This window comes from Oncorhynchus kisutch, linkage group LG8, assembly GCF_002021735.2.
Source record: "Oncorhynchus kisutch isolate 150728-3 linkage group LG8, Okis_V2, whole genome shotgun sequence".
NCBI lineage: Eukaryota > Metazoa > Chordata > Actinopteri > Salmoniformes > Salmonidae > Oncorhynchus > Oncorhynchus kisutch.
The window spans coordinates 29200041-29223078 of NC_034181.2; the positions used below are offsets into that span (position 1 = coordinate 29200041).

At 48.7% G+C, this 23038-nt stretch overlaps 1 protein-coding gene across 2 annotated transcripts in view; it reads left to right on the forward strand.

The window, feature by feature from the left end:
- The window catches only part of LOC109894908 (tetratricopeptide repeat protein 28), a 216204-nt gene that overhangs the window by 182177 nt on the left and 10989 nt on the right, over positions 1-23038 (forward strand). For both annotated transcript variants that reach the window (XM_031830060.1, XM_031830061.1), the window contains exons 10-17: positions 5063-5192; positions 5402-5620; positions 7216-7375; positions 9423-9563; positions 13385-13529; positions 13658-13837; positions 13957-14498; positions 14850-15097. In XM_031830060.1, coding sequence (XP_031685920.1) covers positions 5063-5192; positions 5402-5620; positions 7216-7375; positions 9423-9563; positions 13385-13529; positions 13658-13837; positions 13957-14498; positions 14850-15097 — 1765 coding nt within the window. The remainder of the gene's footprint in view (positions 1-5062; positions 5193-5401; positions 5621-7215; positions 7376-9422; positions 9564-13384; positions 13530-13657; positions 13838-13956; positions 14499-14849; positions 15098-23038) is intronic.

Genomic DNA, 23038 nt, shown 5'->3' on the forward strand with positions numbered 1-23038 from the left:
CGGTTTTGGAGCAGTGGCTTCTTCCTTGCTGAGCGGCCTTTCAGGTTATGTCAATATAGGTCTCATTTTACTGTGGATATAGATACTTTTGTACCTGTTTCCTCCAGCATCTTCACAATGTCCTTTGCTGTTGTTCTGGGATTGATTTGCACTTTTCACACCACAGTACGTTCATCTCTTGGAGACAGAACGCATCTCCTCCCTGAGCGGTATGACAGCTGTGTGGTCCCATGGTGTTTATACTTGCGTACTATTGTTTGTACAGATGAACGTGGTACCTTCAGGCATTTGGAAATTACTCCCAAGGATGAACCAGACTTGTGGAGGTCTACAATTTTTTTTATTGAAGTTTTGGCTGATTTATTTTGATTTTTCCATGATGTCAAGCAAAGAGGCACTGAGTTTGAAGGTTGGACTTGAAATACATTCACAGGTACACCTCCAATTGACTACAATGATGTCAATTAGCTTATCAGAAGCTTCTAAAGCCATTTTCCAAGCTGTTTAAAGGCACAGTCAACTTAGTGTATCTAAACTTCTGATCCACTGGAATTGTGATACAGTAAATTAAGTGAAATAATCTGTCTGGAAACAATTGTAGGAAAGATTACTTGTGTCATGCACCAAGTAGATGTCGTAACCGACTTGCCAAAACTATAGTTTGTTAAGAAGAAATTTGTGGTTTCTTCTTAACAAAGTGGTTGAAAAACAAGTTTTAATGACTCCAACCTTAGTGGATGTAAACTTCTGACTTCAACTGTAACAACACAATGTCAAATGCAGGAAGCCTAGTCAAATAATTAACATCTAATCACATTAACCGTTACTTTCTCGTGGGAATTCCACTAACGGTCCGTATGTACCCGGGAAAGCACCAAACAACAGACAGGGACTTTGGACCATCAAAGAGGTGCGAATATGATGAGAACTACATTGATTTGGCCTTCACTTATGTTGGGAGTAGTGTCTTTCCTCAGCCACAGTGTGTTTTATGTGCAAAAGTACTATCTCACAACTCAATGAAGCCTTGTACTCTTGCACAGACATTTAGAAACAAAACATGCCAATTTGGAAAATAAGCCACGGGAGTTTTTTCAGTGATAATTAAGACGACTTTCGAGTAAGACATGTATAAAAGCAACAGATACCATTAATAAGAAGGGGCTAGAAGTGTCTTATATGATGAGCTACTGAGTGGACAGGCAAGCCCCATACTATTGTGGAGGACTTAATTCTTCCTGCTGCGGCGGATATGGCTGGTACCATGCTGGGGGAAAAGGCAAAAAAACAGACAATATACAGACAATGCCTTCATCAAACAACACTGTTTCACGACGCATCAGTGACATGGCAGGAGATGTTTTGAAACAATTACTGCTTCGCATACAAGCCAGTCAATTCTATGCGCTACAGCTGGATGAGTCAACAGACGTGGCGGGCCTGGCACAGCTCCTGGTATATGTCCGTTACGTTTATGGGGGGGTCAATTAAGGAAGACATCCTCTTCTGGAAACCAGGACAGCAGGAGAGGATATTTTTAAAGTACAGGACAGCTTTGTGACATAAAATGGACTTTGGTATCTGTACTGATGGCACAAAAGCCATGACAGGAGACATAGTGGAGTGGTAACGTACGTGCAAGCAGTTACTCTCTACGCCACTTGTGTACACTGCAGCATCCACCGAGAGGCTCTTACTGCCAAAGGAATGCCTGACAGCTTGAAAGACATTTTGAACACTACAGTGAAAATGGTTAACTTTGATAAAGCAAGGCCCTTGAACTCTTGAATAATTTCTGCACTGATATGACCATCTATCATTTTTTCAACATACAGAAATGCGCTGGTTATCAAGGGACAAAGTATTGACACGTTTTTTGGAATTGAGAGACTTTACTGACCATAATTTTCACTTGTCTGACGTCTTGCATTATGACGAGTTTCTCACACGACTGGCCTACCTGGGTGAAATTTCTTCTCGCCTGAATGATCTGAGTTTAGGTTACAGGGACTCTCCGCAACTATATTCAATGTGATGGACAAAATTGAGGCTATGATTTAGAAGTTGTCTGCATTAACAAGGACAACAGACAGGTCTTTCCATCATTGTATGATTTTTTTGTGTGCAAATGAACTCAAGCTTATCAACAATGTGAAATTTGATATAGCAAATCACTTGAGTGAGTTGGGTGCGCAATTAAGGCAGGTACTTTCCCGAAACGGATGACACAAACAACTGTATTCATTATCCCTTTCATGCCCTGCCTCCAGTCCACTTACCGATATCTGAACAAGAGAGCCTCATCAAAATTGCAACAAGCGGTTCTGTGAAAATTGAATTTAATCAGAAGCCACTGCCAGATTTCTGGATTGGGCTGCGCTCCAAGTATCCTGCCTTGGCAAATCGCGCTGTTAAGACTCTGATGCCCTTTGCAACCACGTACCTATGTGAGACTGGATTCTCGGCCCTCACTAGCATGAAAACTAAATACAGGCACAGACGGTGTGTGGAAATTGATCTAAGACTGAGACTCTCTCCCAATACAGCCCAACATTGCAGAGTTATGTGCATCCTTTCAAGCACACCCTTCTCATTAACCTGTGGTGAGATATTCACACCCTTCTCATTAACCTGTGGTGAGATATTCACACCCTTCTCATTAACCTGTGGTGAGATATTCACACCCTTCTCATTAACCTGTGGTGAGATATTCACACCCTTCTCATTAACCTGTGGTGAGATATTCACACCCTTCTCATTAACCTGTGGTGAGATATTCACACCCTTCTCATTAACCTGTGGTGAGATATTCACCATTTTTGATGAACAAATAAAGTTTTATATGTAAGATGGCTAAATAAAGAGCAAAATTATTGATTATTATTATATTATTATTTGTGCCCTGTTTCCATAAGAGCTCTTTGTCACTTCCCACGAGCCGGGTTGTGACAAAAACTCACACTCAGTCTTATGTTTAATACATGTATCGTATAGTGTGTGTGTGTGGCAGGCTTACAATGAAGGCAAAAAACAGCATTTGAGAGTGCACTGACCCTGGTGCTAGAGGGGGTACGCAGCTGGAGGATGAATGTTTGAGGAGGTACAGGACTGTAAACAAGTTTGGGAACCACTGCTCTAGACTAACTTTTAGCTTCACGTTCTCAGAGGTAAGCTCGTCGTTTTTGGTCTCCAATCTGGTTAGCCGCTTATCGATGTCAGTCAACGACGTTTCCATATCCTTTATTTATGGGGTTTCTGTCACGATAGTGTTGCGATGGTTGACTGGACTTCTGTCATAAATTCAGCTCTTAGACTTGACACTGTGGAACGAAGTTTGGTCATGAAATCCGAGCGTAATGTAGCCATTTCTGCGTGGATGGTGAATAATATCTCCATAACGTTAGCATCTGCCATCTTGTTGCTAGTCTTTGTCGTGTCTTCTTGTTTACCGCTACGTCTCGTTTCCCCGGTTACAGACATATCCAAGAAGGACACCCAAATGTTGCTAGAGCCAGTAGGTGTGCAAAGTGTGTTCTCGTTTTGACTGATAAAAGGTTAAAACATAAAAGTATCAAATCTTAGTGAAGATGCAACGGAACACATCTTTACGTAGCCATGTTGAAACCGCACCCGTGTTGGATCATTCTTGATACACACAGGAAACTGCTGCGTTTCAGTTCCTGACACAAACCGGTGTGCCTGGCACGTACTACCATACCACGTTCAAATGCACATACATCTTTTGTCTTGCCCATTCACCCTCTGAATGGCACACATACACAATCCATGTCTCAATTGTCTCAAGGCTTAACAATCCTTCTTTAACCTGTCTACTCCCCTCCATCTACACTGATTTGAAGTGAATTTAACAAGTGACATCAATAAACAATCATAGCTTTCACCTGTATTCACCTGGTCAGGCTATTTCATGGAAAGAGTTCTTCATGTTTTGTACACTCAGTGTAAATGTCCTATACCCCTGTTTGATATTAGCTTTACAGCATGTAGGTAGGACATTGCAGACACAGCACTTTTTTGTTTTCTTTTAATCTGCTGGGTGGGGTTAGGCCAATGGGGAGCCAGTGTGGGAAATTCATTTCCCTCTTAATGGGATGTCTGTGTGCCCAGCAATCAGCCTGCAGCCCTATCAGCAGAATCAGCCAGGACAACAAGCACTAAGGCTGCACAACCACACTCCGCTCTCTCTCACCCTCTCTCCTCTTGTCTGATATACTTTACTGGCTGACCTTGGGGATAGACCTGGCTAGGTGTAACCACCTCACCATTCACACACACACACATACATACCTGATTCTTTCCAATTCCATCCCTTCCATGTGCCAGTCCCAGGGCAGCAGCTATCTGAATGGTTGGTGTGCGTAGTTTCGTGTCAATGGTGACCTCTTACAGACTGGAGTTGGAGGTGGAACATTCTCAGTCATCTTAAAGGCCTGCCAACAGAGGAGGAATAGGAAATCAATACAAACTCCCATGAATCAGCACTCCTGGCTGGCCTGGACTGCTAGTGTGCAGCATAGCACAGCACAGCCTCCGCCCACACTCTGTCTTTCCTGCCACCTCTCCCCCCTCTCCCTTTCCTTCTCCCTCTCCAGCCTAATAGTGTCTAGGACTGACCAGAGAAAATAAGTCTTGAGAGGGCTCAGGGAGACATAGTGTTCTGTGGACACACTGTTTCCCTCGAAGACATTGTGTGTCTTGGAAGCCCAGGCGATGGCTTAGCATCTTCAGTTCCCTCTCTCTTGTCTGGGTGGATGAGATGAGAGGGGAGGGTGGCTGTGTTGAATATCAGAGCTGTGTTTAAGAGAGGGAGCTGAGGGAGCTGTGCTGATATCAAATATAATTTACGCTGAGGAGGGCTTCTGCCATCTAGTGTCTTCTTTCTGCCACTGCATGTCTCTGTCTGAGCTCTTATTTCTCTTCACTGTTCATGGAGTGAACAGAGGGAGGCGGATATCAACTAACTTCATGGAGTGAACAGTGAACAGAGGGTGTACTATGCAGTAACTGATCGTTATCTGTGGTTGTGTTATTTGTCCTGCAGCTCTACCGAGCATCTGCATTGTTTGAGACGATTCGTCATGAGGCCCAGCACAGCACCGACTACAAACTTTCTCTGTTTGACCTGCAGACCTCCTCCTACCAGGCACTCCAGAGGGTCCTTGTCAGCCTAGGTATTGTTACGCGATCCATTGCCCGCATTCCGTTCTCACCGTCCTTCCCTCTTTCTTTCATTCTGTCTGCTATTCTCTTACTTTCTTTTCATGTTCGTTCCTATCTTTACCTATTTGTTGAAAAATATTTATACTACTAAACATTTGTACGTGTTCGCTCTCTGATAGCTAGAAAATCTAGCGTTGACCTTTGACCCTCTGCTGTCCAGGCCACCATGACGAGGCGTTGGCAGTGGCAGAGCGGGGTCGGACGCGGGCCTTTGCTGACCTGCTGGTGGAGAGGCAGACAGGCCAGCAGGACTCAGACCCCTACACCCCAGTCACAGTGGAGCACATCCTGGACACGGTGAACAGCCAGAGGGCCCTGGTGCTCTACTTCTCCATGGCTGCTGGGTACCTGTACAGCTGGCTGCTGGCTCCAGGAGCAGGTAAGACCTGAGAGGGAGGGGGATATCAACTAACTCAGTTCCTCTGTGTGCTGATACAATGAACTGTAAGGGTACTATGTAAATCTGTACAAATCTATTATGCCACATTATACAAAACATTGTACAGACACAAAACACACACATACACACTCAATCAAACAGTGAATTTCATCTTGATTGTGCTTTGTTTAGTTGTGAGTCCTGGAGGGCATGGCTTGTGTTCAGAGGGTAAGAAAGCCTTGCCTCTAAGGGCACCTGCCGATGAGCCATGGTAACCGAGAGTGACAGAGCCAAACAGCACTTGCACAATGAATCAACATCCTCACACACAATTCAACAGGGAAACACACACACCTACTCTCGTGCGCACACACACATAATCTCTCACACAAACAAGCTTTGCTGCCTTTAGTATTGAGTAGGCTACTCCATAGCCTTTCTCTCTCACCAAAGAGAATAGAGGGGGCTTTGAAGCCCAGTCATAGCTCTCGCCTGACTGACAGCTCTGGCTGCCAGGGAGAATTCTAGCCTGTGCTTCTCTTTTAGCCCTACTAGACAAAGTGTGAATGAAAGCTGTGAGCCATAATAACACACGCCCACCAGCCTTGATCGGGTTGATAAAATCCAGAGCCAAGGCTGCTGTGTCTAATAGTAGTAATATAGACGGGTGTCGTACTGCAGAGGGAAATGAAAGGTTGAAAGAGCTGCCTCTTGCCTGAGGTCACCATTCCTGTAATCAGCCCTCTGCTCTGTCTCTCTCCTCCTGGCAATCACAGGCATATAGCTGGCATACACATAGCACAGGACCTGGGTAAAAGAACCCTTAGTCAGTAAAGGGACTCCTCTAATAAATGAACTGGTGTACAGCCTGTCTGCCAACTCGCAGATGTGAACATATTCCAAGCCTAACTCAACCCCCACACTCAGTATCTACCACCACCACTGCTGTGGTAGTCCCCCCCCCCTCCCTCCCTTCTCCTCTAACATCTCAGCTCCCATGGCACAGAGCAGATGGCACAGAGCAGATGACACAGAGCAGATGGCACAGAACAGATGTCACAGAGCAGATGACACAGAGCAGATGGCACAGAGCAGATGGCACAGAGCAGATGACACAGAGCAGATGGCACAGAGCAGATGGCACAGAGCAGATGACACAGAGCAGATGACACAGAGCAGATGACACAGAGCAGATGGCACAGAGCAGATGACACAGAGCAGATGGCACAGAGCAGATGACACAGAGCAGATGACACAGAGCAGATGACACAGGCAGCCACTCTTATATTTTATTGAACATTATTTGTTTATTCATTTTGCTCTGCAGATGTGCTAGTAAATGTAGCGTAACTTAGTTTTACAGCGTGCAATCTCTACATATGTTCTCTTATTGTTAACACGTTTGGTGGGCTGAAGACGGCTAAACTGGTTTTATTACACTTTCATTGTAGCGGACTAAGTCCACTAGTGCTGTGTGCATCATGACATAGTCTATTGTAGTGCTATTCATTTTCCCATTGTGATATGACCAATACGTTTAACTTGTTGACAATAATCTCTTTCCCCTTTTCTTTTTCTCTCTCTCCTTCTCCAAGGCATCCTGAAGTTCCATGAGGTGTACTTGGGAGAGGGCGTGACAGAGGGCGGGCCAGACCTCCATGAGGGCGGGGGAGGGGGTGTGGTCAGCGGCTCGTCTCTGGAGCAGCACATTGCCAGTGCTCGGGAGGCCCTGGGAGTAGAATCCTACTACAGCAGGTAATACACACACACACACACAAACACACACACAAACACACACGCACACCTCCACCACTTGGAGCTCAGAATATACCATGCATGCTATAGAGTGGGCACTGGCTGATGCACATAGAGGGATGCTGTTCTGTATGCAGTCTCAAGGAGTCATTCTCCCGAGTGCATGGTGTGATGACAGGACCCCGATATCTGTCTAAACAACTGCTCTCTGCTCCCACTGGGAACCAATGAGACAGAATAATGGTTCTCTGGATGCCCACTGGACTCACTTAACAAATACTGTCTGGGACTGGGAGACAGGAAAACACAGCAGACAGGTTACTGAGGGCAGAGGAGAGGAAGAAGATAAGAGATGAGGAATGCAGAGAGATACAGAGGGAAATGGATGGAGTGATATGCAGTGGTGGGAGGAATCTTGTTAGACGGACTATGTTTCATTTGAAGTGACCTTGAAAAAGGAACAGTTATTGACAAATAAATTAAGTGAGCAATCAAACTGCAGGTTTACTTCAGGGCACTGGTTGGAACCACAATTATTTTCCAATCGTTTAGTTCTGAACAGAACCACTATTTTTTTTGTTCCGACCAAAAAAATAGGGGGGTCAGGAAGCCGGAAGCCTACAAAGCACACGCACACTGGCAAAGATTTTCAGCTGTCAGGCAGACAGGGGAAGACGTTTCTGTGACAGAGTGAGGACTTTGTATAGACACTTTGTTGCTGTTTTTTGTGGGACTGTATTGTATTAAACCAGAACTGATAACGATGTTATTAACCAATTCTCATGCTTTTAATATACCGTTCTGTACCAGCACAGTTGAGATCACTTTCTTCCTGTTTCTGTTCCTCTAAATGTTTTTTATATTTTCCAGTTTTCGGTAAAATAATGGCCTGCCCAGCATTTTAGTGCATGACTCTAAGCATGATGGGATGTTAATTGCTTAATTAACTCAGAAACCACACCTGTGTTGAAGCACCTGCTTTCAATATACTTTGTATCCCTTATTTACACAAGTGTTTCCGTTATTTTGGCAGTTGCCTGTACATTTTGCTTGATTTATGCAACATTTCAAGTTTTCAAATTAGGATTCAGCCTTTAGTAGCCATCCAGTGTGCCCACTGCCCAACCTGCCGTGCCCTCCTGCCCCATTACTGAGTCATTTACTGCTCCAATGGGAGGAAGCCCACACACCACTACGCCTGGCTAGCCACAATATGGCACCACTTACTGCCCCATTCACTTTTCACAGAGGATGTAGAGAGGGGGACAGAAACAGAGAGAGTACTATTACTGAGAAAAAGGAGGGATGGCAGAGGGGGGAATGAGAGAGGGAGGGGTAATAACTCCACAGTAGCATCCATCCATATTTGGGAAGAATGTGTCTCCTCAGTCCTCAATAATAAAACCAGTCTACCATAGACTCTATCTCTTTCCCCACTGCCCATCTTCCCATACCTTCTGACCTGTATTGTACAGTACTCTATGTAACTTCACCACCTACTAGCACGTGTTACTGCACATGCCGTGTGTTAGAGAGATGTGGACAGAGAGGGCCCTTCATGGGAATGGATCTCAGAGAGAGGCTACAGCGAATATATGGATTAGTGGAGAGAAAGAATGAGAGAGATTTTAGATGTGAGCACCAGTTCCCATGGTTTAACTTGGGACCGATGAGAGCAGTGAGCTGACAGAGGAAAATGGAAGCGGTTTGGATGGGATGGGGGTAAAAGTGGGGGGCGGGGATGGATAGATAGAGGGGTGTATGGGGAGAGAAGGGGTGTAGATAGAAAGGGGGTAGAGGATGGAGTAACAGAACAGACTCCCTGCTGGGTGCTGGCTAGATCAGCATTAGCAGCATATAAAAGGGAGGATTTAACTCTGCTTCCTGCCAGGGCTCCTTCTGGACCATGCCTGGCAAACTGGGCTGGGCTGGGCGTATGTGTGAGCAGGTGTGTGTTTGGGCATGCAGGCATGTCTAACAGTATAATTTCTCTCTCTCTCTCTTTCTCTCCCCCCCCCCCCCCCCCCTCTCTCTCTTCCTCTCTCAGGGGTTGTTCCAGCAGTGAGACAGAGAGTGAGGCAGGGGACCTGTTGGACCAGCAGTTTGAGGAGCTCAATAACAAACTCAACTCTGTGACTGACCCCACAGGCTTCCTCCGCATGGTGTCCAGAAACAACCTGTTCAACAGGTGAGACAGACACTGTGTGAGACACTGACCTCCAAGAGCAGTTAGTTAGAGGACTCCAGTGGAGAAAGAGAGCCTTTAAACGTTAATCTCTAATTCCCCCACATTCCCATAATAAGAGCGCTATCTGATGGGGGACAGGATCCTGTTAGGTAGGGGAATTCATTAGAATATTAGCTTTCTGTCTAAATAGTATTTTCTCCTTTGTTTAGTCAGCTCAGAAGCATGTGAATCCTCCTTATTCAATTGGCAGAGTTGGAAAAGCCATTATCAGCTCCCTGCCTTCATAAGACTATTACATGACCATGAACTATATGCATGTGTGAGTCTATTTGAGAAATAATGCACGACGCAATGCGGAGTGCCTGGATACAGCCCTTAGCTGTGGTATATTGGCCATATATCACAAACCCCTGAGGTACCTTCTTGCTATTATAAACTGGTTACCAACGTAATTAGAGTACCGGTAGTAAAAAATACATGTTTTGGAATACCCGTGGTATACGGTCTGATATACCACAGCTTTTAACCAATCAGCATTCAGAGCTCGACCCACCCAGTTTATAATTGTTTTTGAATCCCAGATGTGCATACAGTATGTGATTTTATGATGGTATATACACTTGACTGAGTGTGTCTGTGTTCATGGTAGAGTTAATTAGCATTAGTATCACTTTGTCATTCAGTGCATGTGTTTGCACTTTACTGATTGGCGATGTGTGTCTGTATGGTTAAGTGTATGTGTGTGTTTTAAGTGCGTGCGTGTTTAAATTACGTGTGTGTGTGTTTGTGCGTGTGTGCTCTTGTCTGGGTCGTATTTCCCTGTCCTCATCTCCAGTTGAGGTTCTCTTTGATGAGAGGGTAATTCCAGCTGTAATTGGATCTCAATGCCCATTAAGCCTCTTTAATGGGCTGCCGGTAATAATCCAGTCATTCTTTAATGGGCTGCCGGTAATAATCCAGTCATTCTTTAATGGGCTGCCGGTAATAATCCAGTCATTCTTTAATGGGCTGCCGGTAAGAATCCACTCCTTCTTTAATGGACTGCCGGTAATAATCCACTCATTCTTTAAAGGGCTGCCCGGTAATAATCCACTCATTCTTTAATGGGCTGCCCTGTAATAATCCACTCATTCTTTAATGGGCTGCCGGTAATAATCCACTCATTCTTTAATGGGCTGCCGGTAATAATCCACTCATTCTTTAATGGGCTGCCGGTAATAATCCACTCATTCTTTAATGGGCTGCCGGTAATTATCCAGTCATTCTTAATGGGCTGCCGGTAATAATCCAGTCATTCTTTAATGGGCTGCCGGTAATAATCCAGTCATTCTTTAAATGGCTGCCGGTAATAATCCACTCATTCTTTAATGGGCTGCCGGTAATTATCCAGTCATTCTTAATGGGCTGCCGGTAATAATCCAGTCATTCTTTAATGGGCTGCCGGTAATAATCCAGTCATTCTTTAATGGGCTGCCGGTAATAATCCAGTCATTCTTTAATGGGCTGCCGGTAATAATCCACTCATTCTTTAAATGGCTGCCGGTAATAATCCACTCATTCTTTAATGGGCTGCCCGGTAATAATCCACTCATTCTTTTATCTGAATCATAAAGCCCCTTGTGCTTAAGAGCCACTGGTCAATCTCACTAAAGCAAAGGAAAATGAAGAAAGGTTCATTGTCATTTCAAGCCATACATCTTGGGGTTTTGATATCAATATAAAATCAAGGCTTCTCTTTTATTTGATTTCTCATCAATTATTTCTTGTTTGCTCATTTTTCCCGTAGTCCCTTTGCTGTGTGAGTTTTAGACTGTTGACGTAAGAAAGTTACATCATTCTCTTAATTACTTTTTATTCAGAGAATAGATTGTATTAGGAGAGAAAAACATTTAAATGAAGGATGTATCAACAATAGTACAAAGACCAAGGTAAAAGACACAGGGATTCTGAGCATGAACGAAGGATTGCAGAGTTCCTGGCAAGGTGTCTGAATGTCTGACGTGATCTTTAACCTCATCTATCTCTGAAGAGAGCTACGAAGTCAAAATATGAAGGAGCTAGCTTTTCTGATTGAAAAGTCACCTTCATCTGTAATCTTCAAAACCCAGAACTAAAATGTTGTGTAATTGCATCAGATGCTCGATTAAGTTCTGAGGGGAAACGTGTTAGAAAATCAACTAAAACGAGGAGCGGAAACAGGGCGGTAGCTCCTCCCCCCTCTCTTTGCAAGTTACAGGCAAGTCTATGGCCCAAATGTCCCCTCCCCTTCCGAAATCGTGATTCGTCCAAATGATCAGTGGCAACAAAAAAAATGCACAGGAACATAGTTAGTCGTCGCATCCCACAGTCTATTGACAGATGCTACAATACTATTTAATGTATGTGCGTCTGTCCACAAGAGATGACCTACTCTGTAATCTCACTTTGTAAAGAATAACAGAGCTCTTCAATCAGATGTTCCTAGACATTGAAAGCAGTAAAGGAGGCCTTTGAGTGGCTATCAGCCTTATTGGTGCAGTAGTATTACATGACTGAATCCACTGAGAGTTGGAACCTGCTTCCTGTATGTCCCTGTCATTGACAGGCATTCCATTCAACCTGCACCCAGATAAAAGAGCCAGTGAGCATACCCTTAACGTCCTAGCCTTCTGCTTTTAGCCTTTCCTTCTCACCATTCCCCTTTCTCTTGGTCAACCCTTCTCTCTTTTTATCCCTTTTCTTCACTCAACCCTCGTTTCCTCTCACGCTCCTCCTGTCAGACTAACAAACTATTGGCTTTCCCTCTGAGGCCTGGGAGAGAGCTGGCAGACTGGAGGAGAGCCTGTGGCCCAGGGGTACCACCAGGAGGGCAGAATGAAGAGAGGGGGGCTGGGGGGGGCTAGACGGGGAGGCTGGTTGTTACAGCAGATGGATAGCAATAGTAGTGTGCCCCGTGGAGCCTGAGCCTGGCTGTGTGTAAACAAAGCGGAAGGCTCATCTACCCACAGCGGCCATTACGGCAGCTCTCAGCATGCCGCACAGCACATCTGCCCAAGCAGGGAGCCATCACGCTCTCTTCATTGCACAGCACACATAGCATTTGTATTCAGCAGGACTGCTAATGTTGAGCAGCAGAGCATCTTACAGCTGTCGAGCTCAGACAGGCAAGGTGCTGCGACATAAAAGCCTTGTGCACATATTCAATAGTGAGCAGAACAAAATGAGTGTCATCCATGTTGGGTGGATTGTTGGAAGTTTTCCAGTGTAAGCTTTCGTTAGCTTCATGCCAGGTAGCTGGGTAGATAGTTGGAGAGAGGGACAGGAGAAAGAGGCAGGGGAGGTGTCACTTTTTCTCTCTCTCCTGCAGTGAGTCTGTCAGGTCCAGAGGTCTCACGCTACACTCCCCTCCACAGTTCTACAGTCACACATCGCCATCTAGTGGACATTTCTATTATCTCAAATGCACAATTGATTTTATTTAGTGTGCTGTGCTATATCACATTCTACATGCCATACTACAGTACCTTGTTGTGCCATTAATATATTTCCCACAGGAACTGCTGCTGTCTCACCAGGGGGCACTTCCGATGCAGCACTCTGCTGGCTGGCTGGCTCTAGGCACAGTTCCTCAACCAGAAAGACAATTTCTAGTACTCTCACTGTGTGTGTGTGTGTGTGTGTGTGTGTGTGTGTGTGTGTGTGTGTGTGTGTGTGTGTGTGTGTGTGTGTGTGTGTGTGTGTGTGTGTGTGTGTGTGTGTGTTGCCTAGAACCACTATGCCTATGTGCCAGTGTGAATAGCTGTGCCATCTGAAATTAACACCATTGTGTTTGTGTTTTGCAGGAGCTGCCAGAGTATGACTAGCCTGTTCAGTAACACCGTGTCCCCAGCCAAAGATGGCTGCTCCTCTCTGCCCCGCCGACCCAGCAACCTCAACAAACCTCCTCTCCGTGCCCTCTACGACCTGCTCATCGCACCCATGGAAGGGGTGAGCATATGACCTGTGTGTGTGCATTTGATAGAGAGGGGAGGAGGAAAGACAGAGAGAGAAAGTGTTTATACTATAGTAAGTCCAATATCAATACCACTCATCACTCCCTGTCTCTGTTTGTCCAGGGCCTGATGCATTCCAGTGGTCCCGTGGGTAGACACAGACAGCTGATATTGGTATTGGAGGGGGAGTTGTACCTCATCCCCTTCGCCCTGCTGAAGGGCAGCTCCTCTAATGAGTACCTGTATGAACGCTTCAGCCTCATCGCCGTGCCCTCCATCCAGGGTCTGGGAATCAGCTCCAAGGTCAGAATCCTTGGCTTTTGTTTGAATGCCATCACTTCTTTTATTGCTGTTACTACCACTGTCAAGCCCCTGTTACATTCTATCATCGTCATCATTGGCCTTTCTCAATGTGTCCTCAGGGTCATTCTCGGCGGACGGGGCCGGCTTCCTGTGGGGGCGTGTCCATGGCAGCTGTGGTGGGTAACCCTCGTCTGCCGTCCTCTGTGATGGACCGCTGGCTGTGGGGGCCCATGCCCTCGGCCGAGGAGGAGGCCCTCATGGTGTCTGAGCTGCTGGGCTGCCATCCACTGGCTGGATCCTCTGCCACCAAGGAGAGGGTGATGAGTGCCCTCACCCAAGCCGAGTGTGCCCACTTCGCTACCCACATCTCCTGGAAGCTGGCCGCCCTGGTGCTCACACCCAACCCAGAGAGCATACCCGGCGGGGCAGGGGCGGGTGTGGGGACTGGAGGGAGAGGGGCAGGGGGCGGGAAGAGAGGCAGTGGAGGCAAGGGCAGGAAGGGCTCATTTGGGAGCAGCTACACCATCCCAGAGAGCCTGCACCTGCAGGATGATGGGAGCGACGCGGAGAGTATCTGTGACAGCCCTCCCCTGCAGGAGTTCCTGCTCACCGCTGCTGATATACTGGACCTGAGGCTGCCTGTCAAACTGGTGGTGCTGGGGTGAGTGGACCAGGAGAGGGGCGGCTGGCCTAATGTGGAACACCTCTTATTTCAAGTGGTCCTGGAGAGGGGGGAACCGGATTCTATAACAAAATGTCCACTCTGTTATCCACTGATAGTTATGTAGTTATGCTGTGGTAGATAAAGATATAGTTGACAGAGCAGTAGTCTCGTATTGGTGATAGAGGGTTATGAAACCAGGTGGTGTGTGTGTGTGTGTGTGTGTGTGTGTGTGTGTGTGTGTGTGTGTGTGTGTGTGTGTGTGTGTGTGTGTGTGTGTGTGTGTGTGTGTGTGTGTGTGTGTGTGTGTGTGTGTGTGTGTGTGTGTGTGTGTGTGTGTCTTATCTACAGCTCATACCAGGAGTCCAGCAGTAAGGTGACAGCAGACGGTGTGGTAGGTCTGACCAGGGCCTTCCTGGCTGCTGGGGCCCAGTGTGTCCTGGTGTCTCTGTGGCCTGTTCCTGTGTCAGCCTCCAAAGTGTTCGTCCATGCCTTTTACACCGCTCTGCTCAACGGGACCAAGGCCAGCGCTGCCCTCGCAGACGCCATGAAGACTGTCCAGAGCAGCAAGCAGTACTCCCACCCCTCCAACTGGGCAGGTTAGAGACATTCTACTTCCACACACTCAGTACTCCCACCCCTCCAACTGGGCAGGTTAGAGACATTCTACTTCCACACACTCAGTACTCCCACTCCTCCAACTGGGCAGGTTAGAGACATTCTACTTCCACACACTCAGTACTCCCACCCCTCCAACTGGGCAGGTTAGAGACATTCTACTTCCACACACTCAGTACTCCCACTCCTCCAACTGGGCAGGTTAGGGACATTCTACTTCCACACACTCAGGACTCCCACCCCTCCAACTGGGCAGGTTAGGGACATTCTACTTCCACACACTCAGTACTCCCACCCCTCCAACTGGGAAGGTTAGAGACATTCTACTTCCATACACTCAGTACTCCCACCCCTCCAACTGGGCAGGTTATGGACATTCTACTTCCACACACTCAGTACTCCCACCCCTCCAACTGGGCAGGTTAGAGACATTCTACTTCCACACACTCAGTACTCCCACCCCTCCAACTGGGCAGGTTAGGGACATTCTACTTCCACACACTCAGTACTCCCACCCCTCCAACTGGGCAGGTTAGGGACATTCTACTTCCACACACTCAGTACTCCCACCCCTCCAACTGGGCAGGTTAGAGACATTCTACTTCCACACACTCAGTACTCCCACCCCTCCAACTGGGCAGGTTAGGGACATTCTACTTCCACACACTCAGTACTCCCACCCCTCCAACTGGGCAGGTTAGAGACATTCTACTTCCACACACTCAGTACTCCCACCCCTCCAACTGGGCAGGTTAGGGACATTCTACTTCCACACACTCAGTACTCCCACCCCTCCAACTGGGCAGGTTAGAGACATTCTACTTCCACACACTCAGTACTCCCACCCCTCCAACTGGGCAGGTTAGGGACATTCTACTTCCACACAATCAGTACTCCCACCCCTCCAACTGGGCAGGTTAGAGACATTCTACTTCCACACACTCAGTACTCCCACCCCTCCAACTGGGCAGGTTAGGGACATTCTACTTCCACACACTCAGTACTCTCACCCCTCCAACTGGGCAGGTTAGGGACATTCTACTTCCACACACTCAGTACTCCCACCCCTCCAACTGGGCAGGTTAGGGACATTCTACTTCCACACACTCAGTACTCCCACCCCTCCAACTGGGCAGGTTAGAGACATTCTACTTCCACACACTCAGTACTCCCACCCCTCCAACTGGGCAGGTTAGGGACATTCTACTTCCACACAATCAGTACTCCCACCCCTCCAACTGGGCAGGTTAGAGACATTCTACTTCCACACACTCAGTACTCCCACCCCTCCAACTGGGCAGGTTAGGGACATTCTACTTCCACACACTCAGTACTCTCACCCCTCCAACTGGGCAGGTTAGGGACATTCTACTTCCACACACTCAGTACTCCCACCCCTCCAACTGGGCAGGTTAGGGACATTCTACTTCCACACACTCAGTACTCCCACCCCTCCAACTGGGCAGGTTAGAGACATTCTACTTCCACACACTCAGTACTCCCACCCCTCCAACTGGGCAGGTTAGGGACATTCTACTTCCACACACTCAGTACTCTCACCCCTCCAACTGGGCAGGTTAGGGACATTCTACTTCCACACACTCAGTACTCCCACCCCTCCAACTGGGCAGGTTAGGGACATTCTACTTCCACACACTCAGTACTCCCACCCCTCCAACTGGGCAGGTTAGAGACATTCTACTTCCACACAATCAGTACTCCCACCCCTCCAACTGGGCAGGTTAGAGACATTCTACTTCCACACACTCAGTACTCCCACCCCTCCAACTGGGCAGGTTAGGGACATTCTACTTCCACACACTCAGTACTCTCACCCCTCCAACTGGGCAGGTTAGGGACATTCTACTTCCACACACTCAGTACTCCCACCCCTCCAACTGGGCAGGTTAGGGACATTCTACTTCCACACACTCAGTACTCCCACCCCTCTAACTGGGCAGGTTAGAGACATTCTACTTCCACACACTCAGTACTCCCACCCCTCCAACTGGGCAGGTTAGAGACATTCTACTTCCACACACTCAGTACTCCCACCCCTCCAACTGGGCAGGTTAGAGACATTCTACTTCCACACACTCAGTACTCCCACCCCTCCAACTGGGCAGGTTAGGGACATTCTACTTCCACACACTCAGTACTTCCACCCCTCCAACTGGGCAGGTTAGAGACATTCTACTTCCACACACTCAGTACTCCCACCCCTCCAACTGGGAAGGTTAGAGACATTCTACTTCCACACACTCAGTACTCCCACCCCTCCAACTGGGCAGGTTAGAGACATTCTACTTCCACACACTCAGTACTCCCACCCCTCCAACTGGGAAGATTAGAGACATTCTACTTCCATACACTCAGTACTCCCACCCCTCCAACTGGGCAGGTTAGGGACATTCTACTTCCACACACTCAGTACTCCCACCCCTCCAACTGGGCAGGTTAGGGACATTCTACTTCCACACACTCAGTACTCCCACCCCTCCAACTGGGCAGGTTAGGGACATTCTACTTCCACACACTCAGTACTCCCACCCCTCCAACTGGGCAGGTTAGAGACATTCTACTTCCACACACTCAGTACTCCCACCCCTCCAACTGGGCAGGTTAGAGACATTCTACTTCCACACACTCAGTACTCCCACCCCTCCAACTGGGCAGGTTAGAGACATTCTACTTCCACACACTCAGTACTCCCACTCCTCCAACTGGGCAGGTTAGGGACATTCTACTTCCACACACTCAGGACTCCCACCCCTCCAACTGGGCAGGTTAGGGACATTCTACTTCCACACACTCAGTACTCCCACCCCTCCAACTGGGAAGATTAGAGACATTCTACTTCCATACACTCAGTACTCCCACCCCTCCAACTGGGCAGGTTAGAGACATTCTACTTCCACACACTCAGTACTCCCACCCCTCCAACTGGGCAGGTTAGGGACATTCTACTTCCACACACTCAGTACTCCCACCCTCCAACTGGGCAGGTTAGGGACATTCTACTTCCACACACTCAGTACTCCCACCCCTCCAACTGGGCAGGTTAGAGACATTCTACTTCCACACACTCAGTACTCCCACCCCTCCAACTGGGCAGGTTAGAGACATTCTACTTCCACACACTCAGTACTCCCACTCCTCCAACTGGGCAGGTTAGGGACATTCTACTTCCACACACTCAGGACTCCCACCCCTCCAACTGGGCAGGTTAGGGACATTCTACTTCCACACACTCAGTACTCCCACCCCTCCAACTGGGCAGGTTAGGGACATTCTACTTCCACACACTCAGTACTCCCACCCCTCCAACTGGGAAGGTTAGAGACATTCTACTTCCACACACTCAGTACTCCCACCCCTCCAACTGGGCAGGTTAGGGACATTCTACTTCCACACACTCAGTACTCCCACCCCTCCAACTGGGCAGGTTAGGGACATTCTACTTCCACACACTCAGTACTCCCACCCCTCCAACTGGGCAGGTTAGGGACATTCTACTTCCACACACTCAGTACTCCCACCCCTCCAACTGGGCAGGTTAGAGACATTCTACTTCCACACACTCAGTACTCCCACCCCTCCAACTGGGCAGGTTAGAGACATTCTACTTCCACACACTCAGTACTCCCACCCCTCCAACTGGGCAGGTTAGAGACATTCTACTTCCACACACTCAGTACTCCCACTCCTCCAACTGGGCAGGTTAGGGACATTCTACTTCCACACACTCAGGACTCCCACCCCTCCAACTGGGCAGGTTAGGGACATTCTACTTCCACACACTCAGTACTCCCACCCCTCCAACTGGGCAGGTTAGGGACATTCTACTTCCACACACTCAGTACTCCCACCCCTCCAACTGGGAAGGTTAGAGACATTCTACTTCCACACACTCAGTACTCCCACCCCTCCAACTGGGCAGGTTAGAGACATTCTACTTCCACACACTCAGTACTCCCACCCCTCCAACTGGGCAGGTTAGAGACATTCTACTTCCACACACTCAGTACTCCCACTCCTCCAACTGGGCAGGTTAGGGACATTCTACTTCCACACACTCAGGACTCCCACCCCTCCAACTGGGCAGGTTAGGGACATTCTACTTCCACACACTCAGTACTCCCACCCCTCCAACTGGGCAGGTTAGGGACATTCTACTTCCACACACTCAGTACTCCCACCCCTCCAACTGGGAAGGTTAGAGACATTCTACTTCCACACACTCAGTACTCCCACCCCTCCAACTGGGCAGGTTAGGGACATTCTACTTCCACACACTCAGTACTCCCACCCCTCCAACTGGGCAGGTTAGGGACATTCTACTTCCACACACTCAGTACTCCCACCCCTCCAACTGGGCAGGTTAGGGACATTCTACTTCCACACACTCAGTACTCCCACCCCTCCAACTGGGCAGGTTAGAGACATTCTACTTCCACACACTCAGTACTCCCACCCCTCCAACTGGGCAGGTTAGAGACAGTCTACTTCCACACACTCAGTACTCCCACCCCTCCAACTGGGCAGGTTAGAGACATTCTACTTCCACACACTCAGTACTCCCACCCCTCCAACTGGGCAGGTTAGGGACATTCTACTTCCACACACTCAGTACTCCCACCCCTCCAACTGGGCAGGTTAGAGACATTCTACTTCCACACACTCAGTACTCCCACCCCTCCAACTGGGCAGGTTAGGGACATTCTACTTCCACACACTCAGTACTCCCACCCCTCCAACTGGGCAGGTTAGAGACATTCTACTTCCACACACTCAGTACTCCCACCCCTCCAACTGGGCAGGTTAGGGACATTCTACTTCCACACACTCAGTACTCCCACCCCTCCAACTGGGCAGGTTAGAGACATTCTACTTCCACACACTCAGTACTCCCACCCCTCCAACTGGGCAGGTTAGAGACATTCTACTTCCACACACTCAGTACTCCCACTCCTCCAACTGGGCAGGTTAGGGACATTCTACTTCCACACACTCAGGACTCCCACCCCTCCAACTGGGCAGGTTAGGGACATTCTACTTCCACACACTCAGTACTCCCACCCCTCCAACTGGGCAGGTTAGGGACATTCTACTTCCACACACTCAGTACTCCCACCCCTCCAACTGGGAAGGTTAGAGACATTCTACTTCCACACACTCAGTACTCCCACCCCTCCAACTGGGCAGGTTAGAGACATTCTACTTCCACACACTCAGTACTCCCACCCCTCCAACTGGGCAGGTTAGGGACATTCTACTTCCACACACTCAGTACTCCCACCCCTCCAACTGGGCAGGTTAGAGACATTCTACTTCCACACACTCAGTACTCCCACCCCTCCAACTGGGCAGGTTAGAGACAGTCTACTTCCACACACTCAGTACTCCCACCCCTCCAACTGGGCAGGTTAGGGACATTCTACTTCCACACACTCAGTACTCCCACCCCTCCAACTGGGCAGGTTAGAGACATTCTACTTCCACACACTCAGTACTCCCACCCCTCCAACTGGGCAGGTTAGAGACAGTCTACTTCCACACACTCAGTACTCCCACCCCTCCAACTGGGCAGGTTAGAGACATTCTACTTCCACACACTCAGTACTCCCACCCCTCCAACTGGGCAGGTTAGGGACATTCTACTTCCACACACTCAGTACTCCCACCCCTCCAACTGGGCAGGTTAGAGACATTCTACTTCCACACACTCAGTACTCCCACCCCTCCAACTGGGCAGGTTAGGGACATTCTACTTCCACACACTCAGTACTCCCACCCCTCCAACTGGGCAGGTTAGAGACATTCTACTTCCACACACTCAGTACTCCCACCCCTCCAACTGGGCAGGTTAGGGACATTCTACTTCCACACACTCAGTACTCCCACCCCTCCAACTGGGCAGGTTAGGGATATTCTACTTCCACACACTCAGTACTCCCACCCCTCCAACTGGGCAGGTTAGGGACATTCTACTTCCACACACTCAGTACTCCCACCCCTCCAACTGGGCAGGTTAGAGACATTCTACTTCCCCACACTCAGTACTCCCACCCCTCCAACTGGGCAGGTTAGAGACATTCTACTTCCACACACTCAGTACTCCCACCCCTCCAACTGGGCAGGTTAGAGACATTCTACTTCCACACACTCAGTACTCCCACTCCTCCAACTGGGCAGGTTAGGGACATTCTACTTCCACACACTCAGGACTCCCACCCCTCCAACTGGGCAGGTTAGGGACATTCTACTTCCACACACTCAGTACTCCCACCCCTCCAACTGGGCAGGTTAGGGACATTCTACTTCCACACACTCAGTACTCCCACCCCTCCAACTGGGAAGGTTAGAGACATTCTACTTCCACACACTCAGTACTCCCACCCCTCCAACTGGGCAGGTTAGAGACATTCTACTTCCACACACTCAGTACTCCCACCCCTCCAACTGGGCAGGTTAGGGACATTCTACTTCCACACACTCAGTACTCCCACCCCTCCAACTGGGCAGGTTAGAGACATTCTACTTCCACACACTCAGTACTCCCACCCCTCCAACTGGGAAGGTTAGAGACATTCTACTTCCACACACTCAGTACTCCCACCCCTCCAACTGGGCAGGTTAGAGACATTCTACTTCCACACACTCAGTACTCCCACCCCTCCAACTGGGCAGGTTAGGGACATTCTACTTCCACACACTCAGTACTCCCACCCCTCCAACTGGGCAGGTTAGGGACATTCTACTTCCACACACTCAGTACTCCCACCCCTCCAACTGGGCAGGTTAGGGACATTCTACTTCCACACACTCAGTACTCCCACCCCTCCAACTGGGAAGGTTAGAGACATTCTACTTCCACACACTCAGTACTCCCACCCCTCCAACTGGGCAGGTTAGGGACATTCTACTTCCACACACTCAGTACTCCCACCCCTCCAACTGGGCAGGTTAGGGACATTCTACTTCCACACACTCAGTACTCCCACCCCTCCAACTGGGCAGGTTAGGGACATTCTACTTCCACACACTCAGTACTCCCACCCCTCCAACTGGGCAGGTTAGAGACATTCTACTTCCACACACTCAGTACTCCCACCCCTCCAACTGGGCAGGTTAGAGACAGTCTACTTCCACACACTCAGTACTCCCACCCCTCCAACTGGGCAGGTTAGAGACATTCTACTTCCACACACTCAGTACTCCCACCCCTCCAACTGGGCAGGTTAGGGACATTCTACTTCCACACACTCAGTACTCCCACCCCTCCAACTGGGCAGGTTAGAGACATTCTACTTCCACACACTCAGTACTCCCACCCCTCCAACTGGGCAGGTTAGGGACATTCTACTTCCACACACTCAGTACTCCCACCCCTCCAACTGGGCAGGTTAGAGACATTCTACTTCCACACACTCAGTACTCCCACCCCTCCAACTGGGCAGGTTAGGGACATTCTACTTCCACACACTCAGTACTCCCACCCCTCCAACTGGGCAGGTTAGAGACATTCTACTTCCACACACTCAGTACTCCCACCCCTCCAACTGGGCAGGTTAGAGACATTCTACTTCCACACACTCAGTACTCCCACTCCTCCAACTGGGCAGGTTAGGGACATTCTACTTCCACACACTCAGGACTCCCACCCCTCCAACTGGGCAGGTTAGGGACATTCTACTTCCACACACTCAGTACTCCCACCCCTCCAACTGGGCAGGTTAGGGACATTCTACTTCCACACACTCAGTACTCCCACCCCTCCAACTGGGAAGGTTAGAGACATTCTACTTCCACACACTCAGTACTCCCACCCCTCCAACTGGGCAGGTTAGAGACATTCTACTTCCACACACTCAGTACTCCCACCCCTCCAACTGGGCAGGTTAGGGACATTCTACTTCCAC